Source organism: Trichomycterus rosablanca, chromosome 6 (genome assembly GCF_030014385.1).
Source record: "Trichomycterus rosablanca isolate fTriRos1 chromosome 6, fTriRos1.hap1, whole genome shotgun sequence".
In the NCBI taxonomy this organism is placed as follows: Eukaryota; Metazoa; Chordata; class Actinopteri; order Siluriformes; family Trichomycteridae; genus Trichomycterus; species Trichomycterus rosablanca.
The window spans coordinates 40698151-40722714 of record NC_085993.1 but is presented as its reverse complement, the minus strand read 5'-3'; the positions used below and the strand labels follow the sequence as shown (position 1 = coordinate 40722714).

General features: G+C 40.5%; 1 protein-coding gene across 1 annotated transcript in view; it reads right to left on the bottom strand.

Annotated features, from left to right (window-relative positions):
• LOC134317133 (metabotropic glutamate receptor 4-like) overlaps positions 1-24223 on the bottom strand; it is a 122361-nt gene extending 98138 nt beyond the window's left edge. The window contains exon 1 of the mRNA XM_062997849.1: positions 23696-24223. Coding sequence (XP_062853919.1) covers positions 23696-24223 — 528 coding nt within the window. The remainder of the gene's footprint in view (positions 1-23695) is intronic.
• Positions 24224-24564: the final 341 nt, after the last annotated feature.

Here is a 24564-nt window from a genome sequence, read left to right as displayed (position 1 = left end):
CATGAAATTGTCCAAAATCTCTTGGTATGCTGAAGCATTAAGAGCTTCTTTCACTGGAACTAAGGAACCGAGCCCAACTCCTGAAAAACAACCCCACACCATAATCCCCCCTCCACCAAACTTTACACTTGGCACAATGCAGTCAGACAAGTACCGTTCTCCTGGCAACCGCCAAACCCAGACTCGTCCATCGGATTGCCAGACAGAGAAACGTGATTCGTCACTCCAGAGAACACGTCTCCACTGCATCCGACGCTTTGCATTGCGCTTGGTGATGTAAGGCTTGGATGCAGCTGCTCGGCCATGGAAACCCATTCCATGAAGCTCTCTACTCACTGTTCTTGAGTTAATCTGAAGGCCACATGAAGTTTGGAGGTCTGTAGCGATTGACTCTGCAGAAAGTTGGCGACCTCTGCGCTCTATGTGCCTCAGCATCCGCTGTCATTTTATGTGGCCTATCACTTTGTGGCTGAGTTGCTGTCGTTCCTAATCGCTTAGGGGCGAGGAAATTTCACGACTGGACTTGTTGCACAGGTGGCATCCTATCATGGTACCATGCTGGAATTCACTGAGCTCCTGAGAACGACCCATTCTATCACAAATGTTTGTAGAAGCAGTCTGCATGCCTAGGTGCTTTGTTTTATACACCTGTGGCCATGGAAGTGATTGGAACACCTGAATTCAATGATTTGAATACTTTTGGCAATATAGTGTATGTATTTCTTTGTTTGTTGAAGGTAAAAAGCTGTAACATAAATAATTTCACACTGGGCATGTCAATCTTAAACTAACAATTATAAAAATACATTTGATTCGCAATATGGTATTGTTACCCTTCTGTGAAACAACAGTGAAAGAGTGAAATTAGTGAGGCATTAAAGCACTGTTGGTATCCCAGTAATGACTCTGTAAATCATAATAATACTTAATTAACTGTTAATTAATAATCACTAATTACCTCCCTTAGACTTGACCTGCTCTAAATGTGTGCATTAATAAGCAAATGAGAGAATACTATGAATTGACACCGTCAGGTATGCTTCATTGTTTTGTATCCAGTGTTTCCAGCTGGCTCAGAATACACTGCAACCCTGTTCAGTAGTTCATTATTATAGTAAATAATACAACATTAAAATACAGCCACTTCTAGCGTCCTCCAGCAGCCTGTTTCAGACAGAGAGACGATCATTTAAAAGCTTTATATCCACGTATACACATCATCGCATCACTGCTCAATTGTGCATTGGGAGTTGAAGGCAGGCATGTTTGACAGGATTTGGCAGTTTGCAAAAAATATAAGCACTTTGTAATGTATCACAGGGTGCTGAGAACCTCATTACAGAGAGGCACCAGGTGTTAAAGCATGCCTGAGATTATTACTTCAAATTACATTATTTGTTTCTTGGTTAGGAAGATTTAACCAAGAAACAAATGAAAGAAAATAATAACTAAAGGAACAAAAACATGAAACAACAAAGTCATAAATCAGCCTAAAGCAGAATTCAAGAATTTACAGGAGCAGAAACACGGCACGGCACTCCATGTGATCACTAGGAAACCTGGGAAACAAAAAGACAGACCAGAAGAAACAAAAGAGCGCTTGGTAGCAATCGATGAGTGACAACCTGAACACTGACCAGAAAAACCAGACAAGGGGATTAAAAAAAACCCTGGTAGCAGTTAAAGAACCCTAAAAGCTTCTGCACCACCCATGGGAGAACACAGAACTCAAAATGTGTCCATGCCAGCTCCAGCAACCAGAAATCTGCTAGTGTTTAACGACTAAGTTCCAAAAACCAGAGCTGAAGAACACTTGCAAGTGAGCTAGTGGAAGACACAGAGAGTATATTAGGAAGTACAGGTGTAGCAACTTCATCAGAGTGGGTCACGCCTCGACAGAGACCATTACTTAAAGAATCCGACACAATGAATCATTCTGCGCCTCCATGCCCCCCTTGAATTTACATTTACATTTTCGGCATTTAGAAGACGCTTTTATCCAGAGCGACTTACAGTTGTGACAGTATACAATCTAAGCAATTGAGGGTTAAGGGCCTTGCTCAAGGGCCCAACAGTGGCAACCTAGCAGTGGTGAGGCTTGAACCGGCAAACTTCTGATTAATAGACCAGTACCTTAACCACTAGGCTACAGCTGCCCCTTCCAGACATTTAAGGCATAGCAGGTAGGCATGATACTGTAATGTGCACCCCCTGCTGAGCTATATGGCAGGTAGGCCTATTACAAAATGCTTTTTAAAGACTTGTTGTGAGTAATGTTTAATGAGGCATAGGAAATGCTTTAAAGTGCACCCGCACCTCTCTTACCTGCAGTCCAGTGTGGTTACCACCACTTTTTCCTGGTCAGGATCAAAGTGGGTCCATTTTGAGTGGAATTACTGGGTGCAATTGCATTTCCGGCAAAGTTAGGACATTTCGTAAAATGCAATAAAAAGAGGAATCAGGGCGCCCAGGTGGCGCAGCAGGATATTCCACTAGCACACCAGTGCCGAGATTCTGAACTTGGCGCCATCTAGCGGGCATAACTGGCAGTGCCTGCAGGGCGGGATGACCGGACTATGTGGGTGGGATGACCGGACTATGTGGGTGGGGTCTTCAAACGCTGTGTAAGGACCCTGATTAGCAGATAGAGAGGCGCCTGTGCAGAATGCATGGGTGAAAAAGGGTTCCGCTACTACTGATCATCCTTGTTTCTACACTCAAGTGTGCATTTTTTCAGCTCCACTTACCATATAGAAGCACTTTGTAGTTCTACAATTACTGACTGTAGTCCACCTGTTTCTCTGCATGCTTTTTTAGCCTGCTTTTACCCTGTTCTTCAATGGTCAGGACTCTCCCAGGACCACAACAGAGCAGGTATTATGTACTTTAGGTGGTGGATGATTCTCAGCACTGCAGTGACACTGACATGGTGGTGGTGTGTTAGTGTGTGTTGTGCTGGTATGAGTGGATGAGACACAGCAAATTGCATATTACATGGGAAACGGCTCATTTCACAGTCTGTGTATTATGTGATTAGGTGAAATGGGCGAATCGTATTGATGTTGTCAAGGAGAAACCGACACAGAAGGACAGAAGGACAGCTGGTTATCCAGGACAACACCAAGGTTTCACACACTGTCAAATGGTCTGATCTGGGAATCATCAAGAGAGATGACTAGGTCCTGGGTTGGAGATCGATCTCCAGGAATAAGTATCATCTCTGGCTTGCTGGGATTAAGTTTCAGGTGATGAGCTGATATTCATAGAGAGATATCTCACACACATGCTGAGATGTGAGCTGAGGCTTGTGTGTCTGGAGGAGGAAATGACAGAATGAGCTGAGTTTCAACTCAAAATCGCTAGTATGTATTAATAAATATTCTCACTTTCTTTACTGAGTCTTCCTGTTGTATATTTTCATTCAGTTCTATACACGTCAGCATAACAACTTTAAAGGTGAGTGGGTGTTAAATATTTTCCGATTGCAACTGTCTGTGTGATGACTGTATATAAATAGCTGCCTAACTGACTCATTGTGAGTTCAGTCACATCTAACAAGCCTGGAGAAGAATAAAAAGACCCAAAGCAGAAATCTATACTGATCCCTGATGATTAATATGCCATTTGTTTTTATGTACAGAGCTTACTCTATCATCATCACAATAACTGCTCATGACAAAACATCTGCTCTCGCTCCAAACAAAACCCTTTTTATGATTCCCGAACATCAATCTCTTGTTTACCACATTTGTACACGTTGCATTAAAAAATGCCTAGATTTACACTGATTAGCCATAACATTAAAACCACCTTCTTGTTTCTACACTCACTGTCCATTTTATCAGCTCCACTTACCATATAGAAGCACTTTGTAGTTCTACAATTACTGACTGTAGTTTATCTGTTTCTCTGCATGCTTTTTAGCCTGCATTCACCCTGTTCTTCAATGGTCAGGACCCCCACAGGACCACCACAGAGCAGGTATTATTTGGGTGGTGGATCATTCTCAGCACTGCAGTGACACTGACATGGTGGTGGTGTGTTAGTGTGTGTTGTGCTGGTATGAGTGGATCAGACACAGCAGTGCTGCTGGAGTTTTTAAATACCGTGTCCACTCACTGTCCACTCTATTAGACACTCCTACCTAGTTGGTTCACCTTGTAGATGTAAAGTCAGAGACGATCGCTCATCTATTGCTGCTGTTTGAGTTGGTCATCTTCCAGACCTTCATCAGTGATCACAGGACGCTGCCCACAGGATATTTTTGGTTGGTGGACTATTCTCAGTCCAGCAGTGACAGAGAGGTGTTTAAAAACTCCATCAGCACTGCTGTGTCTGATCCACTCATACCAGCACAACACACACTAACACACCACCACCATGTCAGTGTCACTGCAGTGCTGGGAATGATCCACCACCTACATAATACCTGCTCTGTGGTGGTCCTGTGGGGGACCTGACTATTGAAGAACAGGGTGAAAGCAGACTAAAACAGTATGTAGAGAAACAGATGAACTACAGTCAGTAATTGTAGAACTACAAAGTGCTTCTATATGGTAAGTGAAGCTGATAAAATGGACAGTGAGTGTAGAAACAAGGAGGTGGTTTTAATGTTATGGCTGATCGGTGTATGTGTGTGTGTGTGTGTTACAATTTTCTACTGAAATGATTGTTCAAGCTTGCTGGAGAAACATTTTTGTGTATTTGGATGAAACTAACCACCATGCCAATGGTTTATTAGGCTAGCCTGTCATGCTATCAGCAAGCCAGGCATCTACACAGACATGATTGGCTATGTCTAACAAGGGTGTCCAAAGCTCTGCAATAGATTGGTGCCCTGTTCAGGGTAATCCTGCCTTACATTTACATTTTTGGCATTTAGCAGACGCTTTTATCCAAAGTGACTTACAATACAGTTACACTATACAGTCTGAGTAATTGAGGGTTAAGGGCCCAACAGCAGCTACCTGGCAGTTGTGAGGCTTGAACCAGCGATCTTCTGATTACTAGTTCAGTATCTTAACCATTAGGCTACAGCTTGCCTAGCTGCCTTGTGCTAGGAGTTTCACCCTGACCCTGAGCAGAATTTAAGCAGTTGACCCCTGTGTTACTGCAAAACACATACAGGATGACCTGAAGAAGGCTGGGAGAAATGTGTCAGTGGCAACCATAAAAAGGTCACCTAACAATCACTCTTGACCAAAAAGCACAGGAAGGATAGACTAGAATATGTCAGAAAAAAGTTTATACTCCTGCAGAGCTCTAAGACAAAGACACTCTGTGGAGTGACAAATCAAAACTAGAACAGTTTGGTCGTATGGATCAGTGGTTTGTCTGGTGCGGCTTAAGACCAGATGAATACTATCCCTACGGTCAAGCAAGGAGGTGGATCAGTGATGATGTGGTGATGAATCATGGAGTCACAGGAATACCAGGGTATTTTGAGGAGGAATGTTATGCCTTCTGTTGTGAAACCGTACCTTGGTGAGAGGTTAGTTAGCCCTTACTTACTAGTGGTCATTAAAGCCAAAAAATGTTTCAACAAACACAGAAGCTGGAAATTAGACCTATGTAACTAGATCTGTTTTATTTTCACTTAAAGTGTATCAGTAAATATACTTTTCTGTTTACTGAGACTTCCTAATGTATATTTTTATTAAATTATATTTACCAAGGCCGCTCAGGTAGCACAGTGGTAAAAACACATGCTAGCGCACCAGAGCTGGGATCTCGAATACGTCGTATCGAATCTCAGCTCTGCCATCCTGTTGGGCTGAGCAGCCACATGAACAACGATTGGCCTGTTGTTCATATAGGGGTGGGGTATTAAGCCGGATAGGGACTCCTCTGAACTGATGCACTACGGCCTCTGCTGGCTGATTGATAGCGCCTGCAAAGAGGTGGGGAAAGAGTGCAGATAAGGGTGTGTCTCTCCGTAAACATTTTGCACTCGCCTAGTGTCGGAGGGGGCGTGGGTTAGCTTCGTTCTCCTCAAATCAGAGCGGGATCGGCATTAGTGAAGAGGGAGCGTGATGCAACTGGGCAACTTGATGCGCGAAAAAGGGGAGAAAATGCATAAACAATATATATATATATATATATATGACATGGTGGTGGTGTGTTAGTGTGTGTTGTGCTGGTATGATCAGACAGAGCAATGCTGATGGAGTTTTTAAACACCTCACTGTCCCTGCCGGACTGAGAATAGTCCACCAACCAAAAACATCCAGCCAACAGCGCCCCATGGGAAACAGAAGGACTACAGACAGTAATTGTAAAACTACAAAGTGCTTCTATATGGTAAGTGGAGCTGATAAAATGGACAGTAAGTGCAGAAAACAAGGAGGTGGTTTAATGTTATGGCTGATCAGTATATACAGTGTATCACAAAAGTGAGTACACCCCTCACATTTCTGCAGATATTTAAGTATATCTTTTCATGGGACAACACTGACAAAATGACACTTTGACACAATGAAAAGTAGTCTGTGTGCAGCTTATGTAACAGTGTAAATTTATTCTTCCCTCAAAATAACTCAATATACAGCCATTAATGTCTAAACCACCGGCAACAAAAGTGAGTACACCCCTTAGTGAAAGTTCCTGAAGTGTCAATATTTTGTGTGGCCACCATTATTTCCCAAAACTGCCTTAACTCTCCTGGGCATGGAGTTTACCAGAGCTTCACAGGTTGCCACTGGAATGCTTTTCCACTCCTCCATGACGACATCACGGAGCTGGCGGATATTCGAGACTTTGCGCTCCTCCACCTTCCGCTTGAGGATGCCCCAAAGATGTTCTATTGGGTTTAGGTCTGGAGACATGCTTGGCCAGTCCATCACCTTTACCCTCAGCTTCTTCAATAAAGCAGTGGTCGTCTTAGAGGTGTGTTTGGGGTCATTATCATGCTGGAACACTGCCCTGCGACCCAGTTTCCGGAGGGAGGGGATCATGCTCTGCTTCAGTATTTCACAGTACATATTGGAGTTCATGTGTCCCTCAATGAAATGTAACTCCCCAACACCTGCTGCACTCATGCAGCCCCAGACCATGGCATTCCCACCACCATGCTTGACTGTAGGCATGACACACTTATCTTTGTACTCCTCACCTGATTGCCGCCACACATGCTTGAGACCATCTGAACCAAACAAATTAATCTTGGTCTCATCAGACCATAGGACATGGTTCCAGTAATCCATGTCCTTTGTTGACATGTCTTCAGCAAACTGTTTGCGGGCTTTCTTGTGTAGAGACTTCAGAAGAGGATTCCTTCTGGGGTGACAGCCATGCAGACCAATTTGATGTAGTGTGCGGCGTATGGTCTGAGCACTGACAGGCTGACCCCCCACCTTTTCAATCTCTGCAGCAATGCTGACAGCACTCCTGCGCCTATCTTTCAAAGACAGCAGTTGGATGTGACGCTGAGCACGTGCACTCAGCTTCTTTGGACGACCAACGCGAGGTCTGTTCTGAGTGGACCCTGCTCTTTTAAAACGCTGGATGATCTTGGCCACTGTGCTGCAGCTCAGTTTCAGGGTGTTGGCAATCTTCTTGTAGCCTTGGCCATCTTCATGTAGCGCAACAATTCGTCTTTTAAGATCCTCAGAGAGTTCTTTGCCATGAGGTGCCATGTTGGAACTTTCAGTGACCAGTATGAGAGAGTGTGAGAGCTGTACTACTAAATTGAACACACCTGCTCCCTATGCACACCTGAGACCTAGTAACACTAACAAATCACATGATATTTTGGAGGGAAAATGACAAGCAGTGCTCAATTTGGACATTTAGGGGTGTAGTCTCTTAGGGGTGTACTCACTTTTGTTGCCGGTGGTTTAGACATTAATGGCTGTATATTGAGTTATTTTGAGGGAAGAATAAATTTATGCTGTTATATAAGCTGCACACAGACTACTTTTCATTGTGTCAAAGTGTCATTTTGTCAGTGTTGTCCCATGAAAAGATATACTTAAATATCTGCAGAAATGTGAGGGGTGTACTCACTTTTGTGATACACTGTATATATATATATATACTATATATATTTTTAAATTTTTAAAGAATTTATTTGTAAATTATGGTGGAAAATAAGTATTTGGTCAATAACAAACAAGCAAGATTTCTGGCTCTCACAGACCTGTAACTTCTTCTTTAAGAAGCTCTTCTGTCCTCCACTCGTTACATGTATTAATGGCACCTGTTTGACCTCGTTATCTGTATAAAAGACACCTGTCCACAGCCTCAAACAGTCAGACTCCAAACTCAACCATGGCCAAGACCAAAGAGCTGTCGAAGGACACCAGGAAGAAAATTGTAGACCTGCACCAGGCTGGGAAGAGTGAATCTACAATAGGCAAGCAGGTTGGTGTGAATAAATCAACTGTGGGAACAATTGTAAGAAAATGGAAGACATACAAGACCATTGATAATCTCCCTTGGGGTCAAGATCTCATCCTGTGGGGTCAAAATGATCATGAGAACGGTGAGCAAAAATCCCAGAACTACACGGAGGGACCTGATGAATGACCTGCAGAGAGCTGGGACCAAAGTAACAAAGGCTACCATCAGTATACACACTACGCCGAGAGGGACTCAAATCCTGCAGTGCCAGGCGTGTCCCCCTGCTTAAGCCAGTACATGTCCAGGCCCGTCTGAAGTTTGCCAGAGAGCATATGGATGATCCAGAAGAGGATTGGGAGAATATCATGTGGTCAGATGAAACCAAAATGGAACTTTTTGGTAAAAACTCAACTAGTCGTGTTTGGAGGAAGAAGAAGAACCCAAGAACACCATACCTACTGTGAAGCATGGGGGTGGAAACATCATGCTTTGGGGCTGTTTTTCTGCAAAGGGGACAGGACAACTGATCAGCGAAGAATGAATGGGTCCATGTATCGTGAGATTTTAAGCCAAAACCTCCTTCCATCAGTGAGAGCATTGAAGATGGAACGTGGCTGGGTCTTCCAGCATGACAATTATCCCAAACACACCGCTCGGGCAACGAAGGAGTGGCTCCGTAAAAAGCCTTTCAAGGTCCTGGAGTGGCCTAGCCAGTCTCCAGACCTCAACCCCATAGAAAATCTGTGGAGTCCGTGTTGCCCAGCAACAGCCCCAAAACATCACTGCTCTAGAGGAGATCTGCATGGAGGAATGGGCCAAAATACCAGGTACAGTGTGTGCAAACCTGGTGAAGACTTACAGGAAACGTTTGACCTCTGTCATTGCCAACAAAGGTTATGTTACAAAGTATTGAGTTGAACTTTTCTTATTGACCAAATACTTATTTTCCACCATAATTTACAAATAAATTCTTTAAAAATCCTACAATGTGATTTCCTGGATTTTTTTTCTCATTTTGTCTCTCATAGTTGAAGTGTACCTATGATGAAAATTACAGACCTCTCTCATCTTTCTAAGTAGGAGAACCTGCACAATCAGTGGCTGACTAAATACTTTTTGGCCCCACTGTGTATATATATGTACAGTATGTATATATATATATATATATATGCCAATAGCTTTTGTGGTGAAATATTGAATGCAGCTGTGTGAAAATCACAGAGCAGTTTGCTTTGCTATTGTAGATGTTTACATTCAGTTGTTATTTAATGATTTTGTTCCTGAGAACTTTAGAAAGCATCTTTAGCTTCACTATAATTGCTAATCACTGTGCAAATCCTTTCAGCCAGCGGCATCAGTCATTATAAAACTAGGGGCAATAAGTATGAGAACATTTTGTTATGTATTTATTTATTTGTAGAACTAATACATGATTTTAATGTAATTAAATATCCTCTAGACTGCACATAGAGGATTATTTTTGTTTCTCAGAAGATTTTTGGACCTGGATTTGTGGTAAAGCTGCTTAAGACAATGTTTATAGTAAGACGTGTTCTTAAATAAATCTGACTGAATTGGAGTTAACAATAGTAATGTATTTTTATGTAAGCAACAAAAATACACTGCATTTTCATGATCTTTATGCTTATAATTTATTCTCTTAAGAATAAGCTGCAGTTGGTACTGCACACATGCAGCAGTGGAGGGTGGTATAGGTAGAGGGGTAGGATAACATGATCAGGGTAATTGGATACGACTAGATTAGGGGAGAAAACTGGGGAAAAATTGGAGAAAAAAAGCCAAAAACTTGTAGTTGATACAACACACTGGATGAAGCGGTGGTAAAACAATGATTGAAAGCGGTCACAGGTGTTTAATTGGTCACTCGGTCGTGTAATTTTCAAAGGAAAATATCCTAGCAGTAGACCGGGTCACTCTGGACAATCCAGTGGACACAACAATGACATCTCATCCATGAAGTGTGTACCCTGTAGAAATCAACTGTTCTCAGTTCCAGATGCTGATGGAAGCAACGTCTGAGCAATAGGTGTCATCTGTGACACATCTGCAAGCTTTCATAACACACATCAACCAAAGTAGTGTAAAGCTCAGAATTTTGGATCGGTGTTGAGTACAGTGTAAACACCTTCATTTTAGTGAAGAATCATACTTTAATTTTTAGCAGTCAACAACCAGACAAGACCAGGTTTGACAGATGCCTGGTACAATGCTAAAAGCCAAATTTAAAGTGTGATGGAGGATGACTAATGTTCTGAGGTGGATTTTATGTTTTATGCTAGATCACTTGATTTCAGGTTTTACAACACTATGCTTTTTACATTCTGGCTACTTGGCCTAAAGCATGTTGTAGATGGGCAGTTCTTGGGTCTGGGTCTGATTTTAACCCAATCAATGTACAGTCTAAATACTGATCAGTTTCTTACTTCAGTAAAGCTGTTGCAGTTCTCTGCCATCCGGCTAGGCTGGGCGGCTATGTGAACAACGATTTGCTGTTGTTCACAGGGTGGGATGAGCCGGACCAGGGTTCCTCATAACTGGTGCAATTGCGACTTCTGCTGGCTGATTGATGGCACCTGTGCAGGGTTGGCTCTCCGTACACAAGGCTGATCCACATATGAACTCGCCTTGTGCAGGTGAAAAGATGCAGTCGGTACTGCACACGTGTCAGAGGGGGTGTGTGTCAGTTGCGAAGCTTCTCAGTCAGCAGTGGGGGGTTGTATCGGTAGAGGGGTAGGATAACGCAATCAGGGTAATTGGATACAACTACATTAGCGGAGAAAATTGGGGGGAAATTGGAGACATTTTTAAGCCAAAAATTTGTATCTGATACAACACACTGGATGAAGCGGTGGTAAAACAATGATTAAAAGCGGTCACATGTGTTAAATTGGTCACTCGGTCATGTAATCTTCAAAGGAAAATATTAGAGTCCTAGCAGTAGACTGGGCCACTCTGGAGAATCCAGTGGACACAACAATGACATCTCATCCATGAAGTGTGTACCCTGTAGAAATCAACTGTTCTCAGTTCCAGATGCTGATGGAAGCAACGTTAGAGCAATAGCTGTCATCTGTGACACATCTGCAAGCTTTTATAACACACAGCAACCAAAGTAGTGTGAAGCTCAGAATTCGGTGTTGAGTACAGTGTAAACACCTTCATTTTAGTTTAATTTTACTTTAATTTTTAGCAGTCAACAACCAGACAGGACCAGGTTTGACAGATGCCAAAATGCCTAAATGCTAAAAGCCAAATTTAAAGTGTGATGGAGGATGACTCCAGGATTTTATGACGTGGATTTTATGCTTTATGCTAGATCACTTGATTGCAGGATTTACAACACTATGCTTTTTATGTTGTAGATGGGCAGTTCTTGAATGGGTCTGATTTTAACCCAATCAATGTACAGAGTCTAAATACTGATGAGTTTTTACTTCATTAAAGCTGTTGCAGTTCTCGTCGGTCCGAGACTCGGCTCTGCCATCCAGCTGGGCTTGGCGGCTACATGAACGACAACTGGCTGTTGTTCACAGGGTGAGATAAGACGGACCAGGGTTCCTCGTAACTGGTGCAATTGCGACTTTTGCAGGCTGATTGATGGTGCCTGCACAGAGTCTGTGTTGATCAAGGTGTGTCTCTTTTAACAGAAAGCTGATCCGCATATGAACTCGCCTCATGCCGGTGAAAAGATGCAGTCGGCTACTGCACACGTATCGGAGGGGACGTGTGTCAGTCTCGCTCTCCTCAATCAAAAATGGAGATCAGCATCAGTAGAGAGGAAGCATAATGCAATTGGGTAATTGGATATGACTAAATTGGGAGGAAAATTAGGAAAAATGCAAAAAGAAAAAAGAAAAAAAAAAGTTGTTGCAGTTAAATATAATAAGCTGCTTTGTGACATAGTAAAAAGTGTTCTAAAATAAATTTGACTTAATATCTAGTAATGTATTTTTATGTAAGTAACATACACTGATCAGCCATAACATTAAAACCACCTCCTTGTTTCTACACTCACTGTCCATTTAATCAGCTCCTCTTACCATATAGAAGCACTTTGTAGTTCTACAATTACTGACTGTAGTCCATCTGTTTCTCTGCATGCTTTGTTAGCCACCTTTCATGCTGTTCTTCAATGGTCAGGACCCCCATAAGACCACTACAGAGCAGGTATTATTTGGGTGGTGGATCATTCTCAGCACTGCAGTGACACTGACATGGTGGTGGTGTGTTAGTGTGTGTTGTGCTGGTATGAGTGGATCAGACACAGCAGCGCTGATGGAGATTTTAAAAACCTCTCTGTCACTGCTGGACTGAGAATAGTACACCAACCAAAAATATCCAGCCGACAGTGCCTCGTGGGCAGCGTCATGTGACCACTGATGAAGGTCTAGAAGATGACCAACTCAAACAGTAGCAATAGATGAGCGATCGTCTCTGACTTTACATCTACAAGGTGGACCAACCAGGTAGAAGTGTCTAATAGAGTGGACAGTGAGTGGACACGGTATTTAAAAACTCCAGCAGCGCTGCTGTGTCTGATCCACTCATACCAGCACAACACACACTAACACACCACCACCATGTCAGTGGTCCTGGGAGAGTCCTGACCATTGAAGAACAGCATGAAAGGGGGCTAACAAAGCATGCAGAGAAACAGATGGACTACAGTCAGTAATTGTAGAAGTACAAAGTGCTTCTATATGGCTGATCGGTGTATTTGTATGTAAGTAACATAAATACACTGCATTTTCATGATCAGTTATATCACTTATAATTTGTTTATTCTCTTAAGAATAAATTTTAGGCCAAAAATGTGTAGTTGATTTAATGCATTGGATAAAACGTTAACAAAAGATGAATGGATGAATAAATGATGCACTGACAATACGTTAAACAGGAGATTTATTACTTCTATTTGTGGATGGTTTTACTTGTGTCTGTTTGATCTAAGTTTAATATTTTCTCCTGACTAATTCATAATCTCTGTCAGTGCTACTTTAATTTTCTGGAACAGTCTTTCAGACGGGGTACATTTCATTAACAAATGGACTTTTGCTTATCTGAAGTTTTATTGTGATGCAGTTGTGCTGCAGAAGTGTGCCAAGTCTGTTGTGTTTTCCTGCCAAGATATAAAAGCCTCATCAGTCAAAACAGCAGAACACAGAAACCCAGCGTAACCCATTGCAAACGAAGATGAAAGAGAAAACATTCAGCTCAAATACAAAGTGTTTCCTAGAATACAAATTCTGTGTGTTACACTTCATACATTTTTTGTATATTTATATATTATTTCTGCTTAGCAAGCGTCTGTGAGTAGTGCTACATATTGCCACCAGTTACATTCATTTAAATGACCAAGCAGCCTAATAAAATGTAATGTAATGAAATGTAATTTAATTATTTTTCTAAACTATGACAAATAGTTCATTGATTTTTTTAATAAATTAATAAAACACTGGATATAACAAAATTGATTTCATTTCATTTCATATGGGCGGCACGGTTGCTTAGTGGGTAGCACTGTCGCCTCACAGCAAGAAGGTCCTGGGTTCGTTTCCCAGGTGGGGCGGTCAGGGTCCTTTCTGTGCGGAGTTTGCATGTTCTCCCCGTGTCCGCGTGGGTTTCCTCAGGGTGCTCCGGTTTCCTCCCACAGTCCAAAAACATGCCACCAGGCTAATTGGAAACACTGAATTGTCCTATAGATACCTAGCCGCTAGATGCACAAACCAGTGCACTGTAGTGCCGCTCCCAAGCCCGGATAAAATAGGGAGGGTTGTGTCAGGAAGGGCATCCGGCGTAAAAATTGTGCCAAATCAATGCGGATCATGATCCGCCGAGAGCCGACCCCGCAACCGAACGGGACAAAGGCCGAGGAAGAAGAAGAGGAAGATTTCATTTCATTTCATATGCATGTTTTTACCACTGACCATCCTGGTCAGGGCTGCGATGGGTCTGACTTCCATGGAATCACTAGGCACAATGCAGTAATACACCCCGAACAGTGCAGTTCCAATCTCAGCTCTGCTACCGGTCAGCTGGTCACAGAGCCTGTAGCAGACAAAATAGGCCACTAGTCTGCTGAATCATCAAAACCCTAATGTTGTACATGCACTTACAAGTGTAGGTTCAATTCAGTTCAGCTGTACATCCCAGGATTCAACAGTGTGAAGTTTGATGTGCAGCTGACTTCACTATCATATCTTTTACAGTTTGTACTGTAAAACATGAACACAGAGCTGTGCACACTTGTTATGTAGATGAAAAGCTTAAACTGCTTTAGTGCTGAACACTAAGACATTAACGTTAGATAGAAGTGATAACGGCACAATATTTATCTTAGTTTTAGATTTCTATTCGCAAATTTCTATTTTTAATTGTAGTCTTTGACTTAGTTTTAAATTTCTATCCTCAAATTTATATTTTTATTTGTCGCCTTGTATTTAGTTTTAAATTTCTTTTCTTAATTGTTGAGTCTTATTTAGTTTAAACTTTCTATTCTTAATTGTAGTTTTTTACTTAGTTTTAAATTCCTATTCTTAGCTGTTGTCTCTAATTTAGTTTTACATTTCTATTCCTAATTGTAGTTTTTTTTTACTTAGTTTTAAATTTCTATTCCCAAATTTCTATTCTTAACTGTTGTCTCTTATTTACTTTTACATTTCTATTCCTAATTGTAGTTTTTTTTACTTAGTTTTAAATTTTTATTCCCAAATTTCTATTCTTAATTGTTGTGTCTTATTTAGTTTTAAATTTCTATTCTTAATTGTAGTTTTTTACTTAGTTTAAAATTCCTATTAGCTGTTGTCTTTTTAGTTTTACATTTCTATTTCTAATTGTAGTTTTTTTACTTAGTTTTAAATTTCTATCCCCAAATTTCGATTCTTAACTGTTGTGTCTTATTTAGTTTTAAATTTCTATTCTTAACTGTTGTCTTTTTAGTTTTACATTTCTATTTCTAATTGTAGTTTTTTTACTTAGTTTTAAATTTCTATTACCAAATTTCTATTCTTAACTGTTGTCTCTTATTTAATTTTACATTTCTATTCCTAATTATGGTTTTTTACTTAGTTTGAAATATCTATTTTCAAATTTCTATTCTTAGCTGTCGTCTCTTATTTAGTTTTACATTTTTATTCCTAATTGTAGTTTTTTACTTAGTTTTAAATTTATTTTCCCAATTTTCTATTCTTAATTGTTGTCTTATTTAGTTTTACATTTCTATATCTAATTGAAGTCTTTTACTAAGTTTTAAATTCATATTCCCAAATTTCTATTCTTAACTGTCGTCATTTATTTAGTTTTACATTTATATTCCTAATTGTAGTCTTTTACTTAGTTTTAAATTTCTATTTCTAATTGAAGTCTTTTACTTAGTTTTAAATTTATATTCACAAATTTCTATTCTTAACTGTTGTCATTTATTTAGTTTAAAATTTCTGTTCCTAATTGTAGTCTTTTACAGTAGTGGTTTATTTATTTATTAGGATTTTTAATGTCATGTTTTACACTTTGGTTACATTCATGACAGAACAGGAAGTTACTCGTTACACAAGATTCATCAGTTCACAAGTTTAATGTCAAACACAGTCATGGACAATTTTGTATCTCCAATTCACCTCACTTGCATGTTTTTGGACTGTGGAAGGAAACTGGAGCTCCCGGAGGAAACCCACGCAAACACGGGGAGAACATGCAAACACCACACAGAAACCCAGGACCATCTTGCTGTGATGTGACAGTGCTACCCACCGAGCCACAGTGCCGCACCGAAAAAGTGGTGGTAAAGCTTGAAAATGAAATGAAAAATTATTATTAGTAGTAGTAGTACTAGTAGTATTATTATTAGTAATAGTGATAGTAATGTAAGGATTATAATTATGAAGATAAATAGATAGACCATTCCATTGTAGCGGTCGTACCACATCCTACCCCATTAACCATTCAGCGACTATTATAATGCCCTAAAGCTAAACTACCCCCTGAAAAAGCTCCTTTTTTTGCTAAGATTATTTGATTGCCCTCTACCCATTTTGTTGTGTTTGTAAACCAAAAAAACATACTATTTAAAACTTATTCCAACTTGAGACTTGTTTCTGTTTTAAAGGTCACTTCTATTTGTATTTAATGAAGCATGGCCAGAGGAACTAATGATACAAGCCCAGCCTAGAAACAAAAGCTAATTTATAAAGACCCTGTAACAGAAGGAGGAAAATTAAAAGTAAATAAAATCTTAGCTGTCTATATTTGTACTGACCACAACATTAAATGGATAAATAAGCTAATTAGGTTATCACCAGAAAGACTGGACACAACTATAGTTTTTCTACCATATGTTTTTCACTGTGACAAAGTCACATGATATTTCTCGCCCCTGCACCACCACCCTTCCCCAGCAACAAATCCCAGGGGATTTTCTGAACAGACTTGACAGTATTAAAAAAGCCTGCAGACACCATGTACAAATATTCTTTTATTTTTTATATAATGCCTCGATGGCTCCCAAAGCGGTCACAGGTGTTAAATTGGTCACTCGGTCATGTAATCTTCAAAGGAAAATATCAGAGTTCTAGCAGTAGACCGGGTCACTCTGGAGAACCCAGTGGACACAACAACGACATCTCATCCATGAAGTGTGTACCCTGTAGAAATCAACTGTTCTCAACCAAGTCAGATGCTGAGCTCTAGATGCTGATGGAAGCAACATTAGAGCAATAGCTGTCATCGCTGACACATCTGCAAGCTTTTATAACACACATCAACTAAAGTAGTGTGAAGCTCAGAATTTTGGATTGGTGTTGAGTACAGTGTAAACACCTTCATTTTACTGAAGAATCATACTTTTTACTATTTTAAGCACTCAACAACCAGACAAGACCAGGTTTGACAGATGCCTACTAAAATGCTAAAAGCCAAATTTGATTTGTGATGGAGGATGGTTAAGGCCCTACCTAATTCACGACCATGAAAATTGCATCACAGACTGAAATGAGCTGTTTCCCATGTAACATGCAATTTGCTGTGAAATTCAAAATTTAAGGTTTGTGTTTAGCGATTTAACATTTTTCATTCTTGTGTAATAAATATGAGGCGCAATATGCAATATGAAGCGGTCCTAGCAATCATACAGCAATTAGGTTAGTGTAACAGACTTTTCTGTGGTGTAGTGATCTGACGATGTTTGATGTGTGTTTACGTGTTGAGTGCATTTTGTCCCTTTGGGGATTCCATAGTCGAAAGAAAAGTATGCTTCTCTACACACGTGATCATCTCTCTGTAGTCTGTGATGCGCCTCAAAAGAACCAATTGGTAAAGTTTTATGCTCCTGATAGTTTGTCTATGTACAATTTATTTCTTACTCTAAAGTTTATTTCTAAAGACACTCTGTTACATTAGCAATCGATTAGACAAAATGTCCAAGATGTCAAAGTGTAAAGCAGCTAAACGACTCGGGTAACTGCGTTTGAAAAACTCTCAACTGATTTTGTAGAGATGAATGTTAAAACATGGACAAGAATTTTCGTCTTTGAGACAGAACATGAACATCACTGGATGTTCTAGCCCATTAATATAGGCTGTGCTGTGTATTGTAGCTTCCATTTATTCTATCATTTATGAGTGTAATTTAATGACTGCCATAAAATGTGGCACTTTACTTTACAAATCTGTGATTTTTGAAAAACAAGGTCCTTGATATTAAGCACATTTCCCCATGAATTTAGTAGGGCCCTTAGGATGACTAATGTTCTGAGGTGGATTTTATGTTTTATGCTAGATCACTTTATTTTAGAATTTACAACACTATGCTTCCTACACTCAGGCTACTTGGCCTAAAGCATGTTGTAGATGGGTCTGATTTTAACCCAATCAATGTACAGAGTCTAATAACTGATCAGTTCCTTACTTCATTAAAGCTGTTGCAGTTAAATATAATCAAATCCAAACAGCAGTGTTTCAGCATCTAATGGAATGTCAGAGGCTGGAACCTCAAAAAGTGACTCCTTATTAATGACCTTTAAACTAACACTGTTGAAACATTCCAGAATAAAAAGAAATAGTAATAGTTGAGGTTAACATTCATTTCATTCATTCACTGTCTGTCATTCACACAGAAAGGACTCAGAATGCTGTTGATGTGAGGCGACAGTGCTACCCACCAAGCTATCACGCTGCGGATGAGGTAAACATGATTGGACATTAAAGGAGGATCCACCGAAGGCTCAGTCTTTGCAAGCTAACATGAGTTGTGACTCACCACATTCTGCCAAACTTCATAAGATAATTTTAAATCTGTTTAAAAATCACATTTGTCAGCCACTCAGGTGGCGCAGCGGTAAAAAACACGCTAGCGCACCAGAGCTGGGATTTTAAATACATCGCATCGAATCTCAGCTCTGTCGTCTGGCTGGGTTGGGCGGCCACATGAACACCGATTGGCTGTTGTTCACAGGGTGGGTAAAGCCGGACCAGGGTTACTCATAACTGGTGCAATTATGACCTCTGCTGGCTGATTGATGCCGCCTGCACAGAGTTGGGGAATATTGCTGATCAGGGCGTGGCTCTACGTTCACAAGGCTGATCCGGATATGAACTCACCTCGTGCAGGTGAAAAGAGGCAGTTGGTACTGCGCATGTGTCAGAGGGGGCGTGTGTCAGTTGCAAAGCTCCTCAGTCAGCAGTGAAGGGTTGTATCAGTGGAGGTAAAGTGTAACACAATCGGTAATACGACTAGATTAGGGGAGAATCTGTAAAAAAAAAGGGTGAAAATATTTAGGAAATACAGAGAATTATCAGTCCTTGTGGGGTGTATGGATGATTACTTAAGGTTTCATTACATTTTTTACAAAAATTGTATTTAAGGATGTTTGTTTTTGCTTTTTTAGCTTTTTCCACTCAAATATTGATTACTAATTCTGTCTACTTGTTGCAAAATAATGTATGTGTGTGTGTGTGTGTGTGTGTGTGTGTGTGTGTGTGATGTAGACTAATTCTGCAGTAGATGTCAAAGCCTGAGTTCAGTATAAACTGTCTAAACCAGACGTGCACTCAGTGGTAAACTACTTTATGTAATTTCAGTAAGTACTTCAGTCAGGATCATTAAATAAATGCACTATGACATCAGCTCATTTACAGCTTTAGTGTTTAATCCTGACCTAATCCGACTTCAGTCTAATACAATCAGGTACAATTAGTTTCACCCAAAAATGAGAAGATGTAGCCAGTCCTGTGATGTTAAAGGAAATGTTGGAGTTTTTGGAGGACTGGAGATCCAAACTCTGGCACTTCTGAATAGACTGAAAAGTTTTTACAGGATAAGATGAAAGAGCTGTCTTCAACTAAAACAGTATGACTGATGAAGAAGAACAAGTGGCATTTATGGCTGAATGGCGGGAAAATTGCGGTCTTGCTGAAGAGATAGAAATATGTGAACTGTGGACAAAGGGAAGAAAAAATACAGCTCTTCAGTTCAAGTGGTTAAAAAAGATCACAGCTGATTGAGGACAGCTGAAAAACATGGACTGAGGTGTGAAGCAGAGCTCATGATGCAATTGAAGCTTAGGGATAAAGAGGCAGTGGGTGATCTTAAAACTGATTATTATAGCAATCACTGCAAGCATCCTTATTAACGCTAGCTTGCTTTAAATGTGCTTACAGTGTCTGTGCTGAAGGCGTATCATCACAGCCACAAATCTGCTACTTTCCCCCCTGCCTGTGATGCATCTTTAATCACAAATCTGCATTGATGAATGCCACCGCATAGTTTTTTTTTTTTTTTATATATACTGTAAATACAGGGGTTTTCAACCTGTGGGGCGCACCCCCCTGTCCAGGATACCTGGACATGGCATTGCCTGGATAATGGCATAGCATTCAAGATTTTTTCTACTTCAAAAACTAAAGCAATTCATTTTTCACCCACAGGAGACGCATTTGATTACTCATGCTGACCACGCACACATGCACATTTAATGTTATCCAGTTCAGTCTGAAAAAAATCTTAAAAATAGGGCTAACAGTGAAGATAGTGACAAAAACAATAACTGCTGTTATAGGACGTGTGTGTGTCTTTAAGAGAGGTATATAGTGGGAGATGCTCTGTTCACAGTAACGATATAAGTGAGTCAGGAGTCGATTCATATGAAGCAAAGCGTAAGTTTCTTTTCTCAGACATCTCTCCGTTTTTACTGCTATTAAAGAATGTTGCGGTACTAAATAAAAACCAGCTACTGGAACATTTTGTGTGACTCGCTTACCTTAAAAAGCTCAGGCTTAATTAAACTGCCTATTACCACAGAACGGTAGCCTGTAGAGCTAAACGTTTTCTGTCAGTCAAAGCAGAGTATCCTGAACTAACGAACTAAGTAACTGATGTACTTTTGCCTCTGCTTGGCTCTGTAAAGTAACGTTTTCTGCTCTCATCTATATCAAAAGCAAGAACCACTTACGATTTACAAAAGTGAACCACGAATTTATATAATGCGCTCATAGAATAGGCTCAGATGGGATCGGGCTGTATTACCTTTTTGAGACACAGGGTTGAAAACCCCTGCTGTATATATACTGAAAAACTGACTTTGTCCCTGTAGAATAAAAAAAAAGATCAATCTTACTCCAGACTCCAGACCTGCAAGCAATGACAATCACAGATTTGTCCATTATTCACACACAGCACACATTTGCCTGCGTTGGTGCACACAGTGTATGGAAAAACTGAGAGATGTTTTAGTATTTCAAAATAATTCAGAAGTCTTATAGCAATAATAAATCTAATAAACTGTTCTCACTGTGTCGCTTAAGGCTTAGCTAATACAGGTAAAGTCAAAAGTTTTTTATTATTGAATGGTCTGTGGTAAATAATATTCAGAACGTAAGTAAAAATGGCTTGAAGTTTTGTAAGGGGTGCAGAAACCTAGATGACTGCATTGCTTATTGTTTATATAGAGTTCTAGGGACACACCCCTCTGAATGCAGTTGGTGAATTGAACAAACACTGCCCTCTTACCCCTCTACTTCAACAACACTGCAATAACAAGTACTGTAGCGCAATAAGTTCTTAAATGTGCAATTACTCTGGTATTTTTGTACATGTATAATACCTCTATGTGTTATGTTGCATTTTTTGTTTCAAAATTCTCCACACATTCTCTACTGGGGACAGGTCAGGACTGCAGGCAGGCCAGTCCAGTACTCGTACCCTCTTCTTCCGCAGCCATGCCTTTGTAATGTGTGCAGCATGTGGTTCTGCATTGTCTAGTTGAAAAATGCATGGACGTCCCTGGAAAAGATGACGTCTTCAGGGCAGCACATGTTGCTCTAAGATCTCAATGTACTTTTCTGCATCACAGAAGTGTTAATGACCTTTGCCGAGGGCACTGACACCGCCCCATACCATGACAGACCCTGGCTTTTAGACTTGTTGCTGATAACAGTCTGGATGGTCCTTTTCGTCTTTGGTCCGGAGCACACAGCGTCCATGTTTTCCAAAAAAGACCTGGAATGCTGATTCATCTGACCACAGCAGACATTTCCACTGTGTGATGGTCCATCATAGATGCCTCAGAGCCCAGAGAAGTCGACGGCACTTCTGAACATGGTTAACATAAGGCTTCTTTTTTGCACAGTAAAGTGTTAAGTGGCATTTGTGCATGTAACTCTGTATTGTAGTGCTCGACAAAGGTTTGCCAAAGTAATCCCTCATCCATGTGGTTATATCAGCTGTTGTTGAGTGGCGGTTCTTGATGCAGTGCCGTCTAAGGGGTTTGAAGCTCATGGGCGTTCAGCTTAAGCTTGCGCCCTTGGTCTTTACGCACCGAAATTCCCCCCGATTCCCTGAATCATGTAATGATATTATGCACTGTAGAGGGGGAAATAAGTGAATCCCTTCTAATCTTTCTTTGAGGTTAATTTTCAATCATTTTCTCACACGTTTGTTGACAACCTGGAGATCCTCTGATCATCTTTGCTCATAAAAGATGCTGCTTTTTTACCAAACCATGATTACAATCACCTGTCGACATCACCTGTTTGGAATCACATCATTATTTAATTTTTTCACCTCATTACTAGCTCTAAATTGCCCCCGTTCCAACTTTTTTTGGAATGTGTTGCAGGCCTGAAATGTAGGGATGGAGGTATATTGACAAATAAAATGAAGTTGAGCAGACAAAACTTAAATAACATGGGTTCAAACTGTCTGCAGTCAAATAAAAGTCAAAGTAAATGTAAGGAACACTGTGTTGAAGTCAAGTTTCAAGATATCACTGTAGTTTTAAAATATTTAAGGACTTAATTGTTGTGCGTATTTCACCTTGTGAATGTATGTGACAGTGTATGTTCTTGTATGTTCATGTTTTCCAAGGAGTTGCACAGAACAATTTTGTTGTGTTTTATATACAATGACCATTCATTCACTCATTTATTTATTCTATTTAACTGTTGTTCCTGCTGCTTTAATGTCATTGTGCAACTCCTTTTGCGCAACTTGTGACTTTACTTTTACCCTCTTGATCATAAATCTGTGTTGTAAGACCTTGCCTCACGCACCTGTCCAGGGATCATCACTACTAATTATTTCTTGAACATTTCTATGTGTAAACCATTTATACTGACAGGAATGCTGAAGGTGTCCTCTGTGTTCTAGATCTTTGTATTTAAGTGTTGTTTAATAATTTTGCAACTGGTAAAGCTCCTTGACTGTGAATGTACAATGACAAAATATTTTATAATGTGACTAGGTGCAATTTACACAAGAAATATTACTAGCAGTATTTATTTATTTATTATGATTTTAACGTCATGTTTTACTCACTTTGGTTACATTCATGGACAATTTTATAACTCCAGTTCACCTCACTTGCATGTCTTGGGACTGTGTGAGGAAACTGTAGCTCTCAGAGGAAACCCACACAGACACAGGGAGAACATGCAAACCCCACACAGAAAGGACCCAGACTGCTCCACCTTGAAATCAAACCCAGGACCTTCTTTCTGTGAGGAGACAGTGCTACCCACCAAGCCACTGTGCCACCCTATTAGCAGTATTAAGATGTAAATTCTTCCAAACACTGACATTTGGGATACAACCCATAATTTACATTTTCGGCATTTAGCAGACGCCTTTATCCAAAGCGACTTACATTACAGTTACAGTACACAGTTTGAGCAATTGAGGGTTAAGGGCCCTGCTCAAGGGTCCAACAGCAGCAACCTGGCAATGGTGGGGCTTGAACCAGTGACCTTCTGGTTACTAGTCCAGTACCTTAAGCACTAGGCTACGGCTTGCCATAATCCAGATCTTCTGCTGAGAATCAAAGCAGAGGAGGTACGTGGCACTTACCTTAAACAAGCGCAGGATATTAGCCACCATGATCGACACCGAGCTGGAGGAAGCCCCGATGACCCCCACGACCCTCTCCGGCTTTGTAATGACAGGAGATCCTCCATCCGCACACTTCACATCAATCCCATCTTTCTCTATAAGTGCCTGGACAAAAGTCAGTGACTGTTCCAGTGCATGTGTGTCCCTGGAGCAGGTGTCCAGAATCCGTGCCCCCAGGGTGATATTGGGCAGCAGGTCGTGGTCGTTGTTGATGCGGTCCAGAGCAAACAGCATTGCCTCCAGACGATGGATTCCTTTCTCTTTTTTAAGTTCTCCACAGGGTTTTCCACCATGACCTCTTGCATGAACTGGGAAAAGACCCCCCAGAGTAATGTCTCCATCTATACGAATAGAGTTCGGATGTGTCTGGGGTGGGACTTTGGGTTTCGATGCCGACGTGGCCGAGATAAAACTGAGAAGAAGCAGCAGTGAATATAAGCCATTACATCTGAGACATGTGACTCCACTTAACAAGGGTGGAGACATTGCAACAGATTAGCTTGCGTCCACTTTGTTGTATTTCTTGTTTGGTAAGGAAGGTGATTTATGGAGGCACCTTTTACAAGTTATGTCAATCTACAAATATGGACACTATGAATTTTAATAGACATTTGGCTCTTTTTTCTCAGTTCATTGTCCATCTGATCCATGAATGTTCTTCTCAGGGTATCTTCTGTATTTTACTGAGGTCAGCTTTGCTGCACCTCCTGCAAAAGAGAAAAGAAATTGGTCATTTTGAATATAAAGCAGTAGACTATAATGGTCACTTATTTTCTTAATATTTTGGCAGTATCTAAAAAAGACGTACTCTCTGACATGCACATGTA